This window comes from Salvelinus fontinalis, chromosome 12, assembly GCF_029448725.1.
Source record: "Salvelinus fontinalis isolate EN_2023a chromosome 12, ASM2944872v1, whole genome shotgun sequence".
NCBI lineage: Eukaryota > Metazoa > Chordata > Actinopteri > Salmoniformes > Salmonidae > Salvelinus > Salvelinus fontinalis.
Window position 1 is genome coordinate 43,484,411 of NC_074676.1, and position 24,144 is coordinate 43,508,554.

At 44.0% G+C, this 24,144-nt stretch overlaps 1 protein-coding gene across 4 annotated transcripts in view; it reads right to left on the reverse strand.

The window, feature by feature from the left end:
- The window catches only part of LOC129867459 (PEX5-related protein-like), a 176,096-nt gene that overhangs the window by 9,375 nt on the left and 142,577 nt on the right, over positions 1 to 24,144 (reverse strand). For all 4 annotated transcript variants that reach the window (XR_008761611.1, XR_008761612.1, XR_008761613.1 and 1 more), the window contains 3 exons: positions 23,280 to 23,423; positions 21,713 to 21,783; positions 18,415 to 18,633 (listed from right to left, as the gene is read on the reverse strand). Coding sequence is in view for 1 of the 4 variants with exons in the window: in XM_055940888.1 (XP_055796863.1) it covers positions 18,415 to 18,633; positions 21,713 to 21,783; positions 23,280 to 23,423 (434 nt within the window). In the remaining 3 variants the exon portion in view is untranslated. The remainder of the gene's footprint in view (positions 1 to 18,414; positions 18,634 to 21,712; positions 21,784 to 23,279; positions 23,424 to 24,144) is intronic.

A 24,144-nucleotide genomic window follows, 5' to 3' on the forward strand; every position in this document is an offset into this window, starting at 1 on the left:
GAGACACACTGGACTTAGAGTCTATAGAGAGTAGAGACACACTGGACTTAGAGTAAAGACACACTGGACTTAGTAGAGAGACACTGGACTTAGAGTCTATAGAGAGTAGAGACACACTGGACTGAAAGTAGAGAGAAGAGACACACTGGACTTAGTAGAGAGTAGGGACACACTGGACTTGGTAAAGAGTATATACACACTGGACTTAGAGTCTATAGAGAGAGACACACTGAACTGAGAGTAGAGACACACTGAACTTAGAGTCTATAGAGAGTAGAGACACACTGGACTGAGAGTAGAGAGTAGATACACACTGGACTTAGTAGAGAGTAGAGACACACTGGACTGAGAGTAGAGACACACTGGACTGAGAGTAGAGACACACTGGACTGAGAGAATAGAGTAGAGACACTGGACTCTCTCGGTGACGACTCCCCCATCCTGTGTGAGTCTGATCACGCCTCTTCAAACTGTCCTGCAGACAAGGATAGTCACCCCCCCCTCCAGCACTGAACACACCCTAGGTCCCACAACTGCACTGCTCCTCCATCATTGAAAGGGATAAATTCAAAGAGCTGGAGAGATACATGATGGAGCTCAGAGAGCTAGTCCACAAATTCCAGACAGAACAAACCACAAAACAGACCAACACCCCCCCCAACAAGACCCGGTGGGCAGCAGGTGGAGATGGACGACTGTCTGGGAGAGATGGCTGCTCTACGGACTGAGGTGAGAGAACTCAAAGAGGCACACATGGCACTGGATGAAGAGGTGAGAAAGCTGAGGTGTGACAGAGCAGGACACTCCCCCAGAGAAGCCAGCAGAACAGCCCACCTCAGACTCGGACCACAACACAACAATGGGACAGACCCCACCCCCTCCTCACAGACCCCACCCCCTCCTCACAGACCCCACCCCCTCCTCACAGACCCCACCCCCTCCCAACAGACCCCACCCTCTCCTAACAGACCCCACCCCTTCCTAACAGCCCCCGTCAGCTCCCCTGATAGCTCTCTTGACACGCACACACATCCACTGAGGACACACAAAAGCCAGAGATTTTGCTCCTCATTGACTCAAATGGCAAATACATTCAAGAGGATAAACCTTTTCCCAAACACAAGGCATGCCCTGGAGCTGTTGTCAGAGGACAGACTAGGGTCCCCCAGCCACATCATAATTAACACAGGCACAAATGACCTGAGGGCCCAGCAGGAAAGGGTGGCCACAGCACTCAAGGGAGTGATTGAAAAGGTTACCTCCAACCTGCTACCACGAAAAGACGTTCACCCTGCCACCATACAGTGGGTGAATGCAAGCCTTTCACAAGACTGTGCCTCAAACCCTAATGTCTACCTAGCCCACCACTCCACCCTGGACTTGGAACAGCCTTTACGACCATGTCCACCACTACAAGGCAGCAATTCCAACTTTTTCAGACCACAGCATCACCAGCCACACCTCAACCAGCTAATAGCACACCAAGCAAACCCTGGCAACTCCCTATTCACACTGTATTCACACTATAACCCCTATTACTAGCCTGTTCAACCTCTCTTTCATATCGTCTGAGATTCCCAAAGATTGGAAAGCTGCCGCGATCATCCCCCTCTTCAAAGGGGGAGTCACTCTTGACCCAAACTGCTACAGACCTGTAGCTACCCTGCCTTTCTAAGTTCTTTGAAAGCCAAGTTAACAAACAGATTACCAACTATTTAGAATCCCACCGTACCTTCTCCGCTATGCAATCTGGTTTCAGAGCTGGTCATGGGTGCACCTCAGCCATGCTCAAGGTCCTGAACGATAACATAACCGCCATCGATAAGAGACATTACTGTGCAGCCGAATTCATCGACCTGGCCAAGGCTTTCGACTCTGTCAATCACCACATTCTTATCGGCAGACTAAACACCCTTGGTTTCTCAAATGAGTGCCTCGCCTGGTTCACCAACTACTTCTCTGATAGAGTTCAGTGTGTCAAATTGGAGGGCATATTGTCTGAACCTCTGGCAGTCTCTATGGGGGTGCCACAGGGTTCAATTCTCGGGCCAACTCTCTTCTCTGTATACATCAATGATGTCGCTCTTGCTGCTGGTGATTCTCAGATCCACCTCTACGCAGACGACACCATTCTGTATACTTCTGGCCCTTCTTTGGACACTGTGTTAACTAACCTCCAGACGAGCTTCAATGCCATATAACTCTCCTTCCGTTGCCTCCAACTGCTCTTAAATGCAAGTAAAACTAAATGCATGCTCTTCAACTGATCGCTGCCTGCTCCTGCCCTTCTGCCCAGCATCACTATTCTGGACGGTTCTGATTTAGAACATGTGGACAACTACAAAAACCTAGGTGTCTGGTTAGACTGTAAACTCTTCTTCCAGACTCACATTAACTCGCATCTCCAATCCAAAATTAAATCTAGAATCGGCTTCCTATTTTGCAACAAAGCATCCTTCACTCATGCTGCCAAACATACCCTCGTAAAACTGACCATCCTTCCGATCCTCGACTTCGGCAATGTCATTTACAAAATAGCCTCCAACACTCTACTCAACAAATTGGATGCAGTCTATCACAGTGCCATCCGTTTTGTCACCAAAGCCCCATTTACCACCCACCATTGTGACCTGTACGCTCTCGTTGGCTGGCCCTCGCTTCATACTTGTCGCCAAACCCACTGGCTCCAGGTCATCAACAAGTCTCTGCTAGGTAAAGCCCCGCCTTATCTCAGCTCACTGGTTACCATAGCAGCACCCACCCGTAGCACGCACTCCAGCAGGTATATATCTCACTAGTCACCCCCAAAGTCAATTCCTCCTTTGGCCGCCTTTCCTTCCAGTTCTCTGCTGCCAATGACTGGAACGAACTGCAAAAATCACTGAAGCTGGGGACTCATATCTCCCTTACTAGCTTTAAGCACCAGCTGTCAGAGCAGCTCACAGATTACTGCACCTGTACATAGGCCATCTGTAAATAGCCCATCCAACTACCTCATCCCGATACTGTATTTATTTATTTATCTTGCTCCTTTGCACCCCTCTACTTGCACATTCATCTTCTGCACATCAATCACTCCAGTGTTTAATTGGTATATTGTAATTACTTCACCACCATGGCCTATTTATTGCCTTACCTCCCTTATCTTACCTTATTTGCACACACTATATGTAGACTTTTTATACTGTATTATTGACTATATGTTTTGTTTATTCCATGTGCAACTCTGTGTTGTTGTATGTGTCGAACTGCTTTGCTTTTTCTTGGCCAGGTCGCAGTTGTAAATGAGAACTTGTTTTCAACTAGCCTACCTGGTTAAATAAAGGTGAAATAAAAAATAAATAAAAAATTCAACCCCCTGACTCAATACAAATTATAATCACCTTTCGCAGCGATTTAAGCTTTGAGTCTTTTGGGTCTCTAAGAGCTTTACACATCTGCATTGTACAGTATTTGCCCATTATTTCTTTTTTTATTCTTCAAGTTCTGTCAACTTGCTTGTTGATCATTGCCTCCCTCAGACCTATGCCCCTTCTGCCCACCCCTATGCCCCTTCTGCCCACCCCATGCCCCTCACCCCTGCAGCAAGGACCTCAACATGACAGCAGGACATATGCCCAGGCCGTGAGCAAAGCAAAAGGCCCAACCCCCACTATTACACCTGCCCAAGCCCCATCCTGCGACCAAGAGGTATGTGGCAGGTGCTCACACCTACTGTGATGGTCTGGGCCAAAACCACACAAAACAACACTATACACTGGAACACAAAGCTTTTACTATCTCATCCTGGAATATATACACGGTCTGAGGTCTAAAGAGCAGGAACCCAGACTTCATCAAAGAAATTGGAAATACAGACATTGTCATCCTACAAGAAACATGGTATAAAGGAGCCGGACCCACTGGTTGCCCCCCAGAGAGCTGGTAGTCCCATCCACCAAACCACAAGGTGTGAAACAGGGAAGAGACTCAGGGGGTATGCTAATTTGTTATAGAGCAGACCGAACCCACTCTATTAAATTAGTCAAAACAGGAATATTTTATATCTGGAAATGAATAAGGAAATTATCTCAACAGAGAAAAATGTTCTCATGTATGCTAACTAGATCCCCCCAATAGAATCCCCATACTTTAACAATGACAGCTTCTCCATCCTAGAGGGGGAGGTCAACCATTTCCAGGCTCAGGGACATGTACTAGTCTGTGGTGATCTAAATTCCAGAACTGGACAAGACACCCTCAGCACACAGGGGGACAAACACCTGCCTGGAGGTGGCAGCATTCCCTCCCCAGACAAAACTACGACAACATAACCAACAAAAAACGGGTCACAACTCTTACAGCTTTGTCGGACGCTGGGTATGTACATAGTCAATGGTAGGTTCGAGTGGACTCCTACGGTAGGTACACCTATAGCTCATCTCTTGGCAGTAGTACTGTAGTATACTTTATCACTGACCTCAACCCAGAGTCTATCAGAGCGTTCACAGTCAGTCCACTGTCAGAGGGCAGCAAAATCACACTCCACTTCAACAGAGCTATGCTCAATCATGAAGCATCAAAGCCAAAGGAACTGAATAAAATTAAGAAATGCTATAGATGGAAGGAAAATAGTGTGGAAATTGTTCAAAAAACAAATAGGCAACAACAAATTCCTTCTAAGAAGAATTTAAAAAAAACTATCCAACCCCCAGAAAAAAACTGAGCCTACGCCTTCACTATGGTGAATTACTAAAACAATACAGAAATACACTACTGAAAAAGAAGGAACAGCAGAAATCTGCTCAATGTAATTGAAGAATCCATGAATCTAACCACTTCTGGGAAAATTGGAAAACTAAAAAAAAATGTATGGATAACCACTTCTCCAATCTTTTTGTCTCTGTAACAAAGAACAAAGAGCAAATCTTAGAATCAACCATTAAAGATGACCAGAACACACGGGATTCTCCAATTACATTGAAGGAACTACAGGACAAAATACAAACCCTCCAACCCAAAAAGGCCTGTGGTATTTGGTATTTTATTAGGATCCCCATTAGCTGTTGCAAAAGCAGCACCTACTCTTCCTGGAGTCCACACAAAACATGAAACATAATACAGAATGACATAATACAGAACATCATTAGACAAGAACAGCTCAAGGACAGAACTACATACATTTTTAAAAAGGCACACGTAGCCTACATATCAATGCATACACACAAACTATCTAGGTCAAGTAGGGGAGAGGTGTTGTGCCGAGAGGTGTTGCTTTATCTGTTTTTTGAAACCAGGTTTGCTGTTTATTTGAGCAATATGAGATGGAACGAAGTTCCATGCAATAAGGGCTCTATATAATACTGTAAGTTTTTTTGAATTTGTTCTGGATTTGGGGACAATGAAAAGACCCCTGGTGGCATGTCTGGTGGGATAAGTGTGTGTGTCCGAGCTGTGTTTAAGTTGACTATGCAAAAAAAATTGGATTTTCAACACATTAAGGTTTCTTATAAAAATAAAAAGTGATGCAGTCAGTCTCTCCTCAACTTTTAGCCAAGAGAGTCTGGCATGCATAGTATTAATATTAGCCTGATTACAATTAAGAGCAAAACGTGCCGCTCTGTTCTGGGCCAGCTGCAGCTTAACTAGGTCTTTCCTTACAGCATTATACCACGCAAATGGACAATAATCAGGATTAGACAAAACTAGAGCCTGCAGAACTTGCTTTTTGGAGTGTGGTGTCAAAAAAGCAGAGCATCTCTTTATTACTGATAGACCTCTCCCCATCTTTGCAATCACTGAATCTATATGTTTTGACCATGACAGTTTACAATCTAAGGTAATGCCAAGTCATTTATTTTCCTCAACTTGTTCAACAGCCACACCATTCATTACCAGATTCAGCTGAGGTCTAGCACTTAAGGAATGATTTGTACCAAATACAATGCTCTTAGTTTTAGAGATGTTCAGGACCAGTTTATTACTGGCCACCCATTCCAAAACAGACTGCAACTCTTTGTTAAGGGTTTCAGTGACTTCATTAGCTGTGGTTGCTGAAGCGTATATGGACACACATGCTTTGTTTAATGCCAGTGGCAGGTCATTGGTAAAAATAGAAAAGGGTAGAGGGCCTAGAGAACTGCCCTGCGGTACACCACACTTTACATGTTTGACATTAGAGACGCTTCCACTAATGAAAACCCTTTGAGTTCTATTAGATAGATAGCTCTGAATCCACGATATGGCAGAGGTTGAAAAGCCATAGCACTTAAGTTTTTTCAACAACAGGTTATGGTCAATAATATCAAAGGCTGCACTGAAATCTAATCTAAATCTAACAGCTCCCACAATCTTCTTATTATCAATTTCTTTTAACCAATCATCAGTCATTTGTGTCAGTGCAGTACATGTTGAGTTCCCTTCTCTATAAGCATGCTGAAAGTCTGTTGTTAATTTGTTTACAGAGAAATAGCATTGTATTTGGTCAAACACAATTTTTCGCAACAGTTTGCTAAGAGCTGGCAGCAAGCTTATAGGCCTGCTGTTAGAACCAGTAAAGGCCGCTTTACCACTCTTGGGTAGTGGAATTAATTTGGCTTCCCTCCAGGCCTGAGGACAAAGACTTTCTCTAGGCTCAGATTAAAAATATGACAGATAGGAGTGGCTATAGAGTCAGCTACCATCCTCAGTAGCTTTCCATCTAAGTTGTCAGGAGTTGCCAGGAGGTTTGTCATTATTGATCGTTAACACTAATTTTTCCACCTCTCCCACACTAACTTTACAACATTCAAACTTGCACTGCTTTTCTTTCATTATTTGTTTTTTTATACATGAATATAATTGCTCACTGTTTGTCGTGGGCATTTCCTGCCTAAGTTTGCCCACTTTGCCAGTGAAATAATCATAAAAATAATTGGCAGCATCAAATGGTTTTGTGATGAATAACCTATCTGATTCGATGAAAGATGGAGTTGAATTTGTCTTTCTGCCCATAATTTCATTTAAAGTACTCCATTGTTTTTTTCCATCATTATTTATATCATTGATCTTGGCTTCATAATAAAGTTTCTTCTTTTTGTTGAGTTTAGTCACATAATTTCTCAATTTGCAGTAAGTAAGCCAGTCAGATGTACAGCCAGACTTATTAGCCACTCCTTTTCCCCCATCTCTTTCAACCATACAGTTTGAAAGAGATGGGGCAAAGGACCCTTTCTTTTGGTGTTTTTCAGAGTCAGTAGAAAGGCCTCTTTAGTGTCCTAAGTTTTCATAACTGTGACCTTAATTACCTACCGTCTGTAAGCTGTTAGTGTCTTAACGACCGTTCCACAGGTGCATGTTCATTAATGTTAATAATTGTTTATGGTTCATTGAGCAAGCATGGGAAACAGTATTTAAACCCTTTACAATAGAAGATCTGTGAAGTTATTTGGATTTTTACGATTTTTACGATTTTTATCTTTGAAAGACAGGGTCCTGAAAAAGGGACATTTCCTTTTTTGCTGAGTTTAGCTTTAGAACAAAGTTCTACTGCATTAGTAAAAATGTGATCGATACATGTGGATGATCTTGTTCCTGTAGTGTTTGTAAACACCCTGGTAGGTTGATTAATAACCTGAACCAGAGTACAGGCACTGGTTACAGTAAGAACCTTCCTCTTGAGCGGACAGCTTGACGAAAACCAGTCAATATTCAGGTCCCCAAGAAAGTAGACCTCTCTGTTTAAATCACATACACGATCAAGCATTTCACACAAATTATTTAGATACTGACTGTTAGCACTTGGTGGCCTATAGCAACACCACAAAATAATAGGCTTTAGATGTGCCAAGTGAACCTGCAACCACAACACTTCAATAACACTTGACATAAAGTCTTCTAAGCAATACAGGAATATGGCTCTGAATATATACTGCATCTCCTCCCCCATAAGCATTTCTGTCTCTTCTATAAATGTTATATCCTTGTATTGCTACTGCTGTATCATCAAATGAATTATCTAAGTGAGTCTCAGAAATAGCTAATATATGAATCTTATCTGATGTTAGCAAGTTATTGATTTCATGAACCTTATTTCTAAGGCTACATATATTAATATGGACTATTTCCAGCCCTTTCCTGAGTAGCTTTTCAGAGATAGACATAATACTGAAAAGAGCAGACAAAGCAAGATTAAAAAAAATATACAATCAGCAGTCCATTAGTCAATTGGTGTGTGTGTGTGCTGCGGGTTTGAGGCTACGGACCCATAGGCTTGGCTCTCATCCCTTCCAGGCTTCTGGGGGGGGAGGGTGGACAATAAGCATTTCGTAGCGGATGTACACAATTTCCCCACACGCTCGGCCAGCTTTCATGGCTGGGATCAGTTCTTTCTGGCGCACAGCTTCAGTATAGTCCTCGTTGAGGAAGATAAACGTTCCTCTCAAGTTCTTGGCTCTTTCCAAAACAGCTACCTTGTCCTTGAACCTTAGGAAATTGACCACTATCGGCCTGGGCCTATCACCTGGGCCGGTGGTGGGTTTTCCAGTCCTGTGGTCGCGCTCCACCTCAATATTCCTGTAGTCCATCTTAAATTTCTCAGAGATCATTTCCCTCACTTTGTCCTCATGCTCCATCCAGGTCTAATGTGGAGATTCTGCAATTCCGTCCACAACCATGTTGTTTCACCTTGATTGTCCCTCGAGATAGTCAATGTATCTGTCATTGTTATCATAGATTCACAGACAGAACTGATGTCCTCTCTCAATGACTTACAGATTGCTGTCAACTTGCCGACCTGTTTCTGCAAACTGTTCTTCAGGTCCAGGACCACTCTGGTCAGGTCGTCCATTCTTTTATTAGTAGAATCCACAAGTATTTGGACAAAACACTTGAAACTATTTTCTTGTTGTTGTAACAACTGCTTATAGGTCTCTTTTTGTTTGTTTAAAAGATCCTTCACGTGTGATAGAGAGACACAACTGTTCTCAATGGTACTCCCGCCAGCTTTGGTCTTTGTCATGGTAGCTAGCAACGTTGGTTACGCTGTTACTCCCCGCAGTTCCAGACAGGGCAGGTCACGGGGAAAATTGAAAACAACAAACAGCAGGGATCTAGACAGCCACGAACCCGGGACAATCCACAATGACTAACCTCGTCGCGGGCTGCATTCAAGAACCCCTCGCTAGCTTGATGTCCAGCTAGCTAGCAGCTAGGCTAGCTGTGACGCCAAATAGCTCCTCAGACCCGTACTTGGTCGGCAGGATCAATGGAAAGATACAAGCAGTCCCAGCAACTGATGCCAACTGTGTCGCGGGATCCAACATAAGAAGCTAGGTAGCTACCAAGAACTTTCCAATATACTCTCGAAACAACAAACTTTCCAACAAACTTTCCAAACAAACAAAACCAAGCTCTTCCTCGTTCCGCGTACAACAGGAAGTGACGATGATGTTCAAGACCAAAGGACAGATTTCCACCGGTTTAATGTCCATTGCTGTGGGGTTGATGGCATCCTAAATGAAATGATAAAATATACAGACCACAAATTCCAATTGGCTATACTTAAACTCTTTAACATCATCCTCAGCTCTGGCATATTCCCCAATATTTGGAACCAAGGACTGATCATTCCATTTGTCTCTACAAAAGTAGAGACAAATTTGACCCCAATAACTACTGTGGGATATGCGTCTACAGCAACCTTGGGAAAATCCTCTGCATTATCATTAACAGCAGACTTGTCTACCGAAGTCGGTTCCTCTCCTTGTTCGGGTGGCGTTCGGCGTCACCAGTCAGCGTCACCGGTCTTCTAGCCATCGTCGATCCACTTTTCATTTTCCATTTGTTTTGTCTTGTTTTCCTACGGTTTTCATTTTCCCTCATTAATTGCTGTGTATTTAACCCTCTGTTCCCCCCATGTCTTTGTGTGGAATTGTTTGTCGTAAGTGCTTGTGCACATGTTTACTGGTGCGCGTCGAGATTTGTACCCATGTTTGTTATTTCTTTATGCCGCTAGTTTTGCAGTTAAACTGCTCCAGCTATTACCTAGTTCTGCTCTCCTGCGTCTGACTTCCCTGCCACCAGTTACGCACCCCTTACAAGACTTGTACATTTCCTCAGTGAAAACAATGTACTGAGCAAATGTCAAATTGCCATTTTACCAAATGACTGTACAACAGACCACGTTTTCACCCTGCATACCCTAATTGACAAGCAAACAAACCAAAAACAAAGGCAAAGTCTTCTCATGCTTTGTTGATTTCAAAAAAACTTTTGACTCAATTTGTCATAAGGACCTGCAATACAAATTGATAGAATGTGGTGTTGGGGGAAAAACATACGACATTATAAAATCCATGTACACAAAAAACAAGTGTGTGGTTAAAATGGGCAAACATTTCTTTCCACAGGGCCGGGGGTGAGACAGGGATGCAGCTTAAGCCCCACCCTCTTCAACATATATATAAACGAATTGGCGAGGGCACTCGAACAGTCTGCAGCACCCGGCCTCACCCTACTAGAATATGAAGTCAAATGTCTACTGTTTGTTGATTATCTGGTGCTTCTGTCCCCAACCAAGGAGGGCATACAGCAGCACCTAGATCTTCTGCACAGATTCTGTCAGACCTGGGCCCTGACAGTAAATTTCAGTAAGACAAAAATAATGGTGTTCCAAAAAAGGTCCAGTTGCCAGGACCACGAATACAAATTCCACCTAGACACCGTTGCCCTAGAGCACACAAACAACTATACATACCTCGGCATAAACATCAGCGCCACAGGTAACTTCCACAAAGCTGTGAACGAGCTGAGAGACAAGGCAAGAAGGGCCTTCTATGCCATCAAAAGGAACATACAATTCGACATACCAATTAGGATCTGGCTAAAAATACTTGAATCAGTTATAGAACCCATTGCCCTTCATGGTTGTGGGGTCTGGGGTTCGCTCACCAATCAATAATTCACAAAATGGGACAAACACCAAATTGAGACTCTGCATGCAGAATTCTGCAAATACATCTTCTGTTGACAACATAAATACCAAATAGTGCATGCAGAGCAGAAGTGGGCCGATGCCCGTTAATGATCAAAATCCAGAAAAGAGCCGTTAAATTCTACAACTACCTAAAAGGAAGCAATTCCCAAACCTTCCATAACAAAGCCATCACCTACAGAGAGATGAACCTGGAGAAGACTCCCCTAAGCAAGCTGGTCCTGGGGCTCTGTTCACCAACTCAAACAGACCCCAGAGAGCCCCAGGACACCAACACAATTAGACCCAACCAAATCATGAGAAAACAAAAAGATAATTACTTGACACATTGGAAATAATTAACAAAAAAACTGAGCCAACAAGAATGCTGTTTGGCCCTAAACAGAGAGTACACAGTGGCAGAATACCTGACCACTGTGACTGACTCAAAATTAAGGAAATCTTTGCCTATGTACAGACTCAGTAGGCATAGCCTTGCTATTGAGAAAGGCCGCCAAAGGCAAACCTGGCTCTCAAGAGAAGACAGGCTATCTGCACACTGCCAGCAAAATTAGTTGGAAACTGAGCTGCACTTCCTAACCTCTTGCCAAATGTATGACCATATTAGAGACACATATTTCCGACAGATTACACAGACCCACAAAGAATTTGAAAACAAATCAAATTTTGATAAACTCCCATATCTATTGGGTGAAATACCACAGCGTGCATCACAGCAGCAATATTTGTGACCTGTTTCCACAAGAAATGGGCAACCAGTGAAGAACAAACACTGTTGTAAATACAACCTATATTTATGTTTATTTATTTTCCCTTTTGTACTTTTAACTATATGCACATCATAACAACACTGGGTATATGACATTTGAAATGTCTTTATTCTTTTGGAACTTTTGTGAGTGTAATGTTTACTGTTAATCTTTTATTGTTTATTAACTTTTGTTTATGATCTATTTCACTTGCTTTGGCAATGTAAACATATATTTCCCATGCCAATAAAGCTCCTTAAATTGAAATTGAAATTGAGAGAGAGAGAGAGAGAGAGAGAGCTCTCACTGTTGAGTAAAATATTTGATAAAGTCATGCCTTTCCTATAGAGGGGAGAATTCATGATTTAATTGATTATATAACTAGACTCCTAACTGATAAAGTCATGCCTGTCACGTTCCTGACCTGTTTTCCATTGTTTTTGTATGTGTTTAGTTGGTCAGGGCGTGAGTTGGGGTGGGCATTCTATGTGTTGTGTTTCTATGTTGGGTTTAATGTGTTGCCTGATATGGTTCTCAATTAGAGGCAGGTTGTCACGTTCCTGACCTGTTTCTGTTAGTTTTGTATGTGTTAGTTGGTCAGGACGTGAGTTTGGGTGGGCAGTCTATGTTTTCTGTTTCTATGTTTGTTTAAGGGTTGCCTGGTATGGCTCTCAATTAGAGGCAGGTGTTTGGCGTTTCCTCTAATTGAGAGTCATATTAAGGTAGGTGTTTTCACACTGTTTGTTGTGGGTGGTTGTCTCCTGTGTCTGTGTATGTCGTTGCGCCACACGGGACTGTTTTCGGTTTGTTTGTATGTTCGTTCTTTTATGTAGTCAGTTTTCCCTGTTCATGCGGTCTTCGTGTTTCATGTAAGTTCGTCGTCCAGGTCTGTCTACATCGTTTATTTGTTTTGTAATTATCCAAGTGTATTTCGTTTCGTCTTCGTCTTGTAAAATAAATCATCATGTCATATCACAACGCTGCGTTTTGGTCAAATCCCTGCTCGAGGAGGAAGAAAGCCGTTACAGAACCACCCACCAATCCAGAGCCAAGCAGCGTGAGTTCGAGCAGTGAACATGGGAGGACGTGTTAAATGGAAAAGGTTGCTACACATGGGAGGAGATCCGAGCTGGAAGAGATCGCCTTCCATGGGAACAGCTGGAGGCGATTAGGAGAGCGGAGGCAACCGGAGAGAGAGACCGGATTTATGAAGGTACGGGCTAGCACGGAAGCCCGTGAAGAAACCCCAAAAAGTTCTTGGGGGGGGGGGTCAGAGGTAGTGGGCCAAGGGCAGGTAGGAGACCTGCGCCCACTTCCCAGGCTAACCGTGGAGAGCGGGAGTACGGGCAGACGCCGTGTTACGCAGTAGAGCGCACGGTGTCTCCTGTACGTGTGCATAGCCCGGTGCGGGTTATTCCACCTCCCCGCACTGGCAGGGCTAGATTGAGTATTGAGCCGGATGTCATGAAGCCGGCCCTACATATCTGGCCACCAGTGCGTCTCCTCGGGCCGGCATACATGGCACCAGCCTTACGCATGGTGTCCCCGGTTCGCCTACATAGCCCGGTGCGGGTTATTCCACCTCCCCGCACTGGTCGGGCGACGGGGAGCATTCAACCAGGTAAGGTTGGGCAGGCTCAATGCTCAAGGGAGCCAGTAGGCTTGCACGGTCCGGTATTTCCGGCTCTACCTCCCCGCCCCAGCCCAGTACCACCAGTGCCTACACCACGCACCAGGCTTCCAGTGCGTTTTCAGAGCCCTGTTCCTCCTCCACGCACTCTTCCTATGGTGCGTGTCTCCAGCCCAGTGCCTCCAGTTCCGGCACCACGCCACCTGTGCGTCTCCAGAGCCCTGTACACACTGTTCCTTCTCCCCGTACTCGTCCTGATGTGCGTGCCCTCAGCCCGGTGACACCAGTGCCGGTACCACGCACCAGGCAAATAGTACGCTTTGAGAGTCCAGTGTGCCCTGTCCCTGCTCCCCGCACTAGCATGAAGGTGCGTGTCCTTAGCCCGGTGCCTCCAGTTCCGGCACCACGCACCAGATCTACAGTGCGTCTCATCCGGCCAGAGCCATCCGTCTCACCAGCGCCATCTGAGCCATCCGTCTCCCCAGTGCCGTCTGAGCCATCCGTCTCCCCAGCGCCGTCTGAGCCATCCGTCTGAGCCATCCGTCTGCCCAGTGCCGTCTGAGCCATCCGTCTGCCCAGTGCCGTCTGAGCCATCCGTCTGTCCCGAGCCATTAGAGCCGCCCGTCTGTCCCGAGCCGTCAGAGCCGTTAGTCAGTCAGGAGCCGCTAGAGCCATTCGTCAGTCAAGATCTGCCAGAGCCGCCAACCAGACAGGATCTGCCAGAGCCGCCAACCAGACAGGATCTGCCAGAGCCGCCAACCAGACAGGATCTGCCAGAGCCGCCAACCAGACAGGATCTGCCAGAGCCGCCAACCAGACTGGATCTGCCAGAGCCGCCAACCAGACTGGATCTGCCAGAGCCGCCAACCAGACTGGATCTGCCAGAGCCGCCAACCAGACTGGATCTGCCAGAGCCGCCAACCAGACTGGATCTGCCAGAGCCGCCAGCCAGGCTGGATCTGCCAGAGCCGCCAGCCAGACAGGATCTGCCAGAGCCATCAGCCAGCCATGAGCGTCCAGAGCCGTCAGCCAGCCATGAGCGTTCAGAGCCGTCAGCCAGCCATGAGCGTCCAGAGCCGTCAGCCAGCCATGAGCGTCCAGAGCTGCCATGTATCCAGAACTGCCCCTCAGTCCGGAGCTGCCCTTCTGTCCGGAGCTGCCCTTCACTCCTGAGCTGCCCCTCTATCCTGAGCTACCCCTCTATCCTGAGCTACCTCTCTATCCTGAGCTACCTCTCTATCCTGAGCTACCTCTCTATCTTGAGCTACCTCTCTATTCTGACCTACCTCTCTGTCCCGAGCTACCTTGTCCCGGAGCTGTCCCTTAATTTTGTGTTGCCTCTTATATTAGGTGGGTGGAATAGGAGGGTGGTCATTCTGAGGGGGAGAAGTAAGCTGGGATTGACTATGGTGGGGTGGGGACCTCGTCCAGAGCCTGAGCCACCACCGTGGTCAGATGCCCACCCAGACCCTCCCCTAAACTTTGTGCTGGTGCGCCCGGAGTTCGCACCTTAAGGGGGGGTTATGTCACGTTCCTGACCTGTTTCTGTTAGTTTTGTATGTGTTAGTTGGTCAGGACGTGAGTTTGGGTGGGCAGTCTATGTTTTCTGTTTCTATGTTTGTTTAACCTGTCTAGGATGAGGGTGCCGCTAGCGGCACTCCCCCCCCACCCCCACTGAAAAACCAGTGCCGCGAAATTCAAAAAAAATTTTTTTTTTTAATATTTAACTTTCACACATTAAAGTCCAATACAGCTAATGAAAGACACAGATCTTGTGAATCCAGCCAACATGTCCGATTTTTAAAATGTTTTACAGGGAAGACACAATATGTAAAGATGTACATCTATTACCTAAAAACACATTAGCATAATCCACCATCTTTTATTTGTCCACCAACACCAGTAGCTATCACCAATTCGGCTAAACTAAGATATTTATAGCCCCTAACCAAGAAAAAAACTCATCAGATGACAGTCTGATAACATATTTATGGTATGGGATAGGTTTTGTTAGAAAAAAGTGCATATCTCAGGTAGATGGCATAGGTTACAATTGCACCCACCGTCACAAATGGACTAGAAAAACTACATAGAGCAACGTGTTTACCTACTTACTAATCATCAAACATTTCGTAAAAATACACAGCATACACTAATCGAAAGACACAGATCCTGTGAATACAGACAATATTTCAGATTTTCTAAGTGTCTTACAGCGAAAACACAATAAATCGTTATATTAGCATAGCACATAGCACATAGCAGCCCAGCATTGATTCTAGCCAAAGTGAGCTATAACGTCAACATCGCCAAAATAAATTAATTTTTTCACTAACCTTCTCAGAATTCTTCAGATGACACTCCTGTAACATCATATTACACAATCCATATAGAGTTTGATCGAAAATGTTTATATTTAGCCACCAAAATCATGGTTAGACAATGTGAAATGTAGCCCAGCTGGTGAGAAAATGTCCGTGCGCCATATTAGACAGTGATCTACTCTTATACATAAATACTCATAAACGTGACTAAAAAATATAGGGTGGACAGGGATTGATAGACAATTTAATTCTTAATACAATCGCGGAATTACATTTTTTAAATTATCCTTACTTTTCAATACAGTTTGCGCCAAGCGAAGCTACGTCAAAAAACATGGCGTCCTAAGCCACTAACATTTTTCGACAGAAACACGATTTATCATAATAAAAATGTCCTACTTTGAGCTGTTCTTCCATCAGTATCTTGGGCAAAGGATCCTTTCTTGGGTCTAATCGTCTTTTGGTGGAAAGCTGTCCTCTTGCCATGTGGAAATGCCAACTGCGTTCGGGATGAACTGGAAGCGTGCCCAGCAATTCACAGCGTTTCAGAAATAAATGTCCCAAAATCGCACTAAACGGATATAAATTGCTATAAAACGCTTTAAATTAACTACCTTATGATGTTTTTAACTCCCATAACGAGTAGAAACATGACCAGAGTAATATTACTCCCTCCACTAATGCTTGGAACAAGTGCGGGTCGATGTCCTCCAGGCGCATTACGCAGCAAGAAAAGAGTTCCTAGCTACAGGTTTTTTTAATTTGTAGTGCCTGTGAACGCGCAATCGACCCCATTCAAATCGTCATCACGTAAAGGCATCCAGGGGAAGACGTAAGCAGTGTCCGTATACTCATAGCAATAACTGTGACCTTTTAACTGACTCCAGATCAGGGGCCAAAATTTCTGAAATCTGACTCCATGTCAGGGAAATTGCTGTAGAATGGGTTCTGTTCCACTTAGAGACAAAATTTCAACTCCTATAGAAACTATAGACTGTTTTCTATCCAATAATAATAATAATATGCATATTGTACGATCAAGAATTTTGTGGGAAGCCGTTTCAAAAATTACACGATTAGCATAAATAGTGACAACAGCGCCCCCATCCTCAACAGGTTAAGAGTTGCCTGGTATGGCTCTCAATTAGAGGCAGGTGTTTGGCGTTTCCTCTAATTGAGAGTCATATTAAGGTAGGTGTTTTCACACTGTTTGTTGTGGGTGGTTGTCTCCTGTGTCTGTGTATGTCGTTGCGCCACACGGGACTGTTTTCGGTTTGTTTGTATGTTCGTTCTTTTATGTAGTCAGTTTTCCCTGTTCATGCGTTCTTTGTGTTTCATGTAAGTTTGTCGTCCAGGTCTGTCACCATCGTTTATTTGTTTTGTAATTATCCAAGTGTATTTCGTTTCGTCTTCGTCTTGTAAAATAAATCATCATGTCATATCACAACGCTGCGTTTTGGTCAAATCCCTGCTCCTCCTCTTCGGATGAAGAGGAGGAAGAAAGCCGTTACACAGGTGTTTGACGTTTCCTCTGATTGAGAACCATATTAAGGTAGGCTGTTCTCACTGTTTGTTTGTGGGTGATTGTCTTCCGTGTCTGTGTCTGTCGCACCACACGGGACTGTTTCGTTGTCGTTCGTGTATGTAGTCTGTTCCTGTTCGTGCGTTCTTCGTGTTATTATGTAAGTTCCATGTTCAGGTCTCTCTACATCGTTTTCTTGTTTTATAGTTTATTCAAGTTTTCATCGTGTTTCGTCTCGTTTAATAAATTAATTTATGTCTTCATACAACGCTGCGTTTTGGTCCGACCCTTACTCCTTCTCCTCATCGGAGGAGGAGGAATTAGACAAACGTTACAATGCCTTTCCTATAGAGGGGAGAATTCATGATTTAATTGATTATATAACTAGACTCCTAACTGATAAAGTCATGCCTTTCCTATAGAGGGGAGAATTCATGATTTAATTGATTATATAACTAGACTCCTAACTGATAAAGTCATGCCTTTCCTATAGAGGGGAGAATTCATGATTTAATTGATTATATAACTAGACTCCTAACTGATAAAGTCATGCCTTTCCTATAGAGGGGAGAATTCATGATTTAATTGATTATATAACTAGACTCCTAACTGATGAAGTTATTTTCTCCTCATGTGACACTTAGAAGCACTGCCTTTAAAGTAAAAAGGAAGGAGAACCCCTGAATTGCGGTTGTTTGGCGATGAATACGTGAGAGCAAGCTTGCTTAATCGGCAATAAAATGACACCCAGACCAGCTGTGCTTGAAAGACCTTGAAATAACTTTTCCTTTCATCGATGACAGGGGTAATAGTCATTACACTGAAACAAATGAGTTTCTAAAACGGCCCGGCTAAAGATATCATAACTGAACGTGCGACATAAAGCACACCATAGCATAAAAAATGCATCAATGAGCCATTGTGTAATATTGTCACGGTGCTCAGGCTAAGAGACTGTAAAGGACAGAGAGATTGTGCCAGCCATTTGCTTAAAAAAAAAAGTTATGGAATGTCAGATTTAGTGCTGTCCAATGAAGGTGGCTGACACTTACTCTAGGATGTCATGCTACTCCTGATTGGCCTGTATCTCTTCTCTTTCTCCACATTGTACAGTCATCCTGTAATGTTGTCCTACAAATGAGAATGCACTTACTTACACCTATGGGATCTATGCTAGTCCTATCCAGTACTTACACCTATGGGATCTATGCTAGTCCTATCCAGTCCTTATAGTCTACCTCTCATATCTGCCCACAGTTGAGACACGAGACATCCTACGTTGGGAGCCCGGGGAGCCCGCCAGGTGGCTCTTGCCCTTCAGCAGGTGCTTGTACTTGGAGTTGTGACGGAGCCAGCGCAGCAACGCCTCGCAGGCATCCTGCCTCATGCCCGTGTTGGTCAGGCTCACCGCCAGGGCCATGAGGGCTTGGAGGTTATTAGGGTGGAGCTCGAGACACCTGGAGATACAGAGAGAGGAGGCCAAGGGTGGGTTAAGGGGGGTAATGAGTACTTCAAAGGGTTTGACAAACACTAATTGGAACAGGGAACATCAGGAGGCACCTAATGATGCCTGGGGTCAGGTGGCAATGACCACTCACCCCAGATATATTGCCTTCAAAAGCATTTGTTCGTAGGAGTTACTTTGGAGCGTAGACTTGAAATTGCAGTTGCTACTGTTCACATTTAAAGTTAACCGTAGTGTTGCATCAGAGGAAAATTGCATTATGTTGGACGAACAACAAAGATTAGAGAGCACTCAGGGATGAGACAAAAACAGATTTAGCTTTCATCAAGATAATGTTTCACTGAGATTTGTGACAGACTGACAGTCAATGCTTCAACTTCCTTAAAAGCTTGTAATGACAGGAAAACCAAATCATTTCTGTCAGACTTGCTACTGTGCCATGGGTCACTGGCTGTTATATAAAGTTTGTATACGATAGGTATGCTGTGCAGATGCTCCGTTCATCGTTTTAAGATAAAAATCTGCAACAATTTTTTTGTTGTTGCCGTTATATGTTTCCCTCGGAGTTCTCTAATCCAGACAGGAATACACATCAACAATGGGCCTACATTAACAGTCAGCTAAAACACATAATGGAAAATAGAAGCAGTGTAGCATTAATAATAACAAAGTGCTGGATTTCAGGGGATTACTGTCATTCTGAGAAGATCATTTAAAAGCTGAAGTTTTAAACCATTGGTTTCAACACCAATAATGAATTAACCCAAAAACACTTAATTTACTTTTTTACTTTTTAAAATGTATTGTAGGGTTAAAAAGATTTTGTTTGACAAGTAATATATATACACTGCTCAAAAAAATAAAGGGAACACTTAAACAACACAATGTAACTCCAAGTCAATCACACTTCTGTGAAATCAAACTGTCCGCTTAGGAAGCAACACTGATTGACAATAAATTTCACATGCTGTTGTGTAAATGGAATAGACAAAAGGTGGAAATTATAGGCAATTAGCAAGACACCCCCAAAAAAGGAGTGATTCTGCAGGTGGTGACCACAGACCACTTCTCAGTTCCTATGCTTCCTGGCTGATGTTTTGGTCACTTTTGAATGCTGGCGGTGCTCTCACTCTAGTGGTAGCATGAGACGGAGTCTACAACCCACACAAGTGGCTCCGGTAGCGCAGTTCATCCAGGATGGCACATCAATGCGAGCTGTGGCAAAAAGGTTTGCTGTGTCTGTCAGCGTAGTGTCCAGAGCATGGAGGCGCTACCAGGAGACAGGCCAGTACATCAGGAGACGTGGAGGAGGCCATAGGAGGGCAACAACCCAGCAGCAGGACCGCTACTTCCGCCTTTGTGCAAGGAGGTGCACTGCCAGAGCCCTGCAAAATGACCTCCAGCAGGCCACAAATGGGCATTGTTATTTTACTGCTGCTCTTTGATTATTTGTTATTTAAAAAAATATATATATATATAAATATATTTTTTTTAAATCTTAAAACTAAACTATCTTTTAAATCTTAAATTTCACTGTAAGGTCTACACCTGTTATATTCGGCGCATGCGCCAAATACAATTTGATTTGTTTGAGTAGGGCAACAATTAAGAAGTTTAAAACCCCTGGAACAGAGGTTAACATGCCTGATATTGGATCCATGTGTATCTTGTCCCTACGCATAGTGAGGAAGATGGTTTGGGAGGGAAAGAAAAATCTCAAGGCCAAAGTTTGGGTCACCAAGTCTATAATTAGACGCCACCTCCATGCCAATTTGCTCTTTGGAAGGGTCGCCATAAAAAGCCTTTGTTGAGAGCAACCAATAGATGTAAGCGCCTGGAGTTTGCTGAACGGCATTGGCTCTTGGATTAGAACCGATGCTATGGTCAGATGACATGAAAATAGAGCTCTTTGGCCACGCACAGAAGTGGTGGGTTTGGCTTCGAAAGAAGAATGCATATGCCGAAAATAACATCATATATACGGAAAAATATGTTGATGGATCTTTGATGTTATGGGGCTATTTTGCTTCCAATGGTCCTGGGGCCCTTGTTAAGATCAATGGTATTATGAACTTTACCAAGTATCAGAACATTTTAGCCCAAAACTTAGTTGCTTCTACCAGGAGGAAGAGACAACCAACTAAATCTTGTAATGAACAATGTGGAAATTGAGCAAGTTGAGGTGACTAAACAGCTTGGAGTAACCCTGTTGATACAACAGTAGCTAGGAGTGGGAGAAGTCTGTCCATAATAAAGCAGTGCTCTGCCTTCTTACCAACACTATCAACAAGGTCGTTCCTACAGGTGCTAGTTTTATCATAGCTGGACTGCTGTTCAGTCGTATGTTCAGGTGACACAAAGAGGGACTTAGGAAAATTACAATTGGCTCAGAACAGGGTAGCACAGATGGCTCTTAAATGTACACGTGGAGCTAACATTAATGATATGCATGTCAATCTCTCCTGGCTCAAAGTGGAGGAGAGATTGACTTCATCACTACTGTGTTGACAAGCTGAATCCACCGAGCTGTCTGTTTAAACTACTAGCACACAGCTCGGACACCCATGCATACCCCACAAGACATGACACCAGAGTTCTCTTCACAGTCCCCAAGTCCAGAACAGACTATGGGAGGTGCACAGTAGTACATAGAGCCATTACTACATGGAACTCTATTCCACATCAGGTAACTGATGCCATCAGTAGAACCAGATTAAAATAACAAACAAAAATACACCTTATGGAACAGCGGGGACTGTGAAGAGACACACACAGGTACAGACACACGCATACAAACACAAACGCTAGCACACACACTCTACACACACGTATATTGTAATATTGTTGTATGGTGGTATTATACATGGCCTTGGCAGCAGCTAATGTGGATCTCTAATAAATAAAAATATACATCTTTAATAGCTGTAGACAAAGCATGAAAAATAAATATTTCAAGATGTCTGAAGGACCTGATAAATGTTGGAAACTAAAGAGAAGTGACATGCATGCATTGTATTGCTGTGTTTGTGGTGGAGCCTATGGGACCACATTGGGCAATAACTCCTCCTTACCTCTGGAGGGATACGATAGCTGCCTGCTCGTTTTCGTTCTCTGCCTGGGTCGTCCCCAACACTTGCCAAGCCTGGGGAGATAATGGGGAGCATTGAACAACAGGGTCATCGCCTGGGTCTTCACCTGGGCTTTACTACCCTCTCTAAGGAGAGACTTCGCTAGGAGAGAGGGTGTGGTCTAGATGCAGAGCTCAGCTCTCTCTGAGACATAGGATGGCTCACTGTCAGTCAGTGCTCTCAGTACCGCTCACACAGCCGGGAAATAGATTGATTCTGCCGTTGGTAAACAGAACAGGCAGGAAGCATCATGCATCTCAAGAAGTCTCTGCAATACAAACTTTTGTCTGAGGTTTGTCTGAAGTGAACTTAGGGCACGTCAAAATACAACGGCTGCAATAAAAATTGCAAGGTGATTCGCTTTGAGGTTTTTGTCTTCTGACAGTGCTCTGCCATCCAAGTTAATTTAGGATTGTTGCGCCTCCCCTTCTCTCCGGTATTGGGAGTTCCTATTCAGATTAGGCATTCTTGTATTGTATCGTTCTAAAGAGCCATTAGCAATTAATGAGATAATGTTGCAGGGTGCATGTCACTTTGGCAACGGATCACTTGAGACATCGAATGGTAATTGAGGTCATGACTTCTCAGTCATTGGCAACCAACCAAATTCATTAAGTGTACCTGATGAGTCATGCTTAGTTATTGCTCGATGAATCATGTTTGGGACGAACTAGAAAGTCATGGTTCAGCATTGTGGATGGCAGCTATTGAACTCCTCTTAGCTGGGGAACCCAACTTTGAATCTCCATACTCTCAGAGTACATCTGCATTGAGACATTCTAGCTGAATCTGCAATCCAAAATGACTAGATGACATGTCTGTTAAAGTCAACAAATATGATCTATGTACTTCAATCTGCGTGCTGGTTTATTTTGTGCAATGACATTGATACTCAATTTTGTAGCACAATGCTATAAATCAATTCTTGAATGAGAGGAAATGATCTACAAACTATCTAGAGGTCTCCGCAGCACAGAGATAAGCCACTAAACACGCTGAGAGGAATTTTAGAATCATATTAGTTCCATACACTGTGGGATAATCCTTTCCTTGGAATAACCGGCACAGTTATGTACAGTATATTTTACAGGATCCCCGAGTTCCGATTCTATTAATGCTCTCTGGTGCTGTAAGAGGTCGCCTCTGTTACAATTGAGATGAAATTAGCAGGAGAGAAAAAAACTGAGAAAATAGCTATTACCCAACACTTTGGGCAAATTGAAAATTCTCATTGGGAGGTGAAGACTGGGTAGTTTTGATGCAGTAAACAGCTCTATTAATGGTATAACTCCCCAGTTCTCCACTAGCAATCAGCGTCGGCCACTTAGCGCTCACTGAATATCCACCTTTGATTTGTGAAGTTCTTTTTTTTTTTTTATCAGAGTATGGTGTTGTCTGAACAGGCTGATTGGCAGTTGGTGCTAGTACATTATGGTATTGTGGGAAAGTCATGCTGGGAATGTGTGTTTTTACTGTGCCCGCATCTCATCAGCCCCCTGTGCCTAGTCACCTCTGAGTCCTGGGGGTCCTGCAAGATGGCCCCCTCCAGTAGCAGCACAGCGTTGGGCAGGTCTCCCTCTTTGGACTTTCGAAGACCCTCCTCAAACGCGTTGGGCCAGTCCTTGTAGGGGTTGTCCATGTGGAAGTAGTAACCCTGTCACCAATAAAAAAAAAAGTAAATGGAGCATCACCAATGTAATCTCTCTGTATTCAAATAAATGGCCGCGCTGAGTGACTGTCCTCCAGGGTGGAATATTTAAGCATATTCTCAGCATCAATTTATCTTTTTTAGCTTTCTGCTTAACATCAAACCTGGGCAAAATTCCTTAGGGTTTGCTGTCTCGTTAAATGTTCAACTTTGCATCTTCAGACTGAAATTACCCTGGTGTGTTGTTGCCGAGTTCTGAACACGAGTTTTGAAACGGCTCTTCCTCTTAGAACTTGTAGCATTGGGATCAATCAAAAAGTCGGATTATATATAGTAGCTCAAGCATATCGAAGCTCCCATTGCACTAAAGTAAGCATATGCTTATGAGTGGCAAGTTTGAAACCATCTGGGTTAGCTATTGACCCCAATCGGGTTAAATCAGTAGATACTGTAGTATATGTGCAGCACATGATCATCTCTAGATCATCGAGTTCATAGGCTTTATTTCCCCTTCATTAAGTAGAACATGTCCACATGAGACCCCCGAGTGGCACAGTGGTCTAAGGCACTGCATCGCAGTGCAAGAAGTGTCACTGCAGTCCCTGGTTCGAATCCAGGCTGCATCACATCTGGCTGTGATTGGGAGTCCCATAGGGCGGCGCACAATTGGTCCGGGGTCGGCCGTCATTGTAAATAAGAGTTTGTTCTTAACTGACTTAGTTAAATA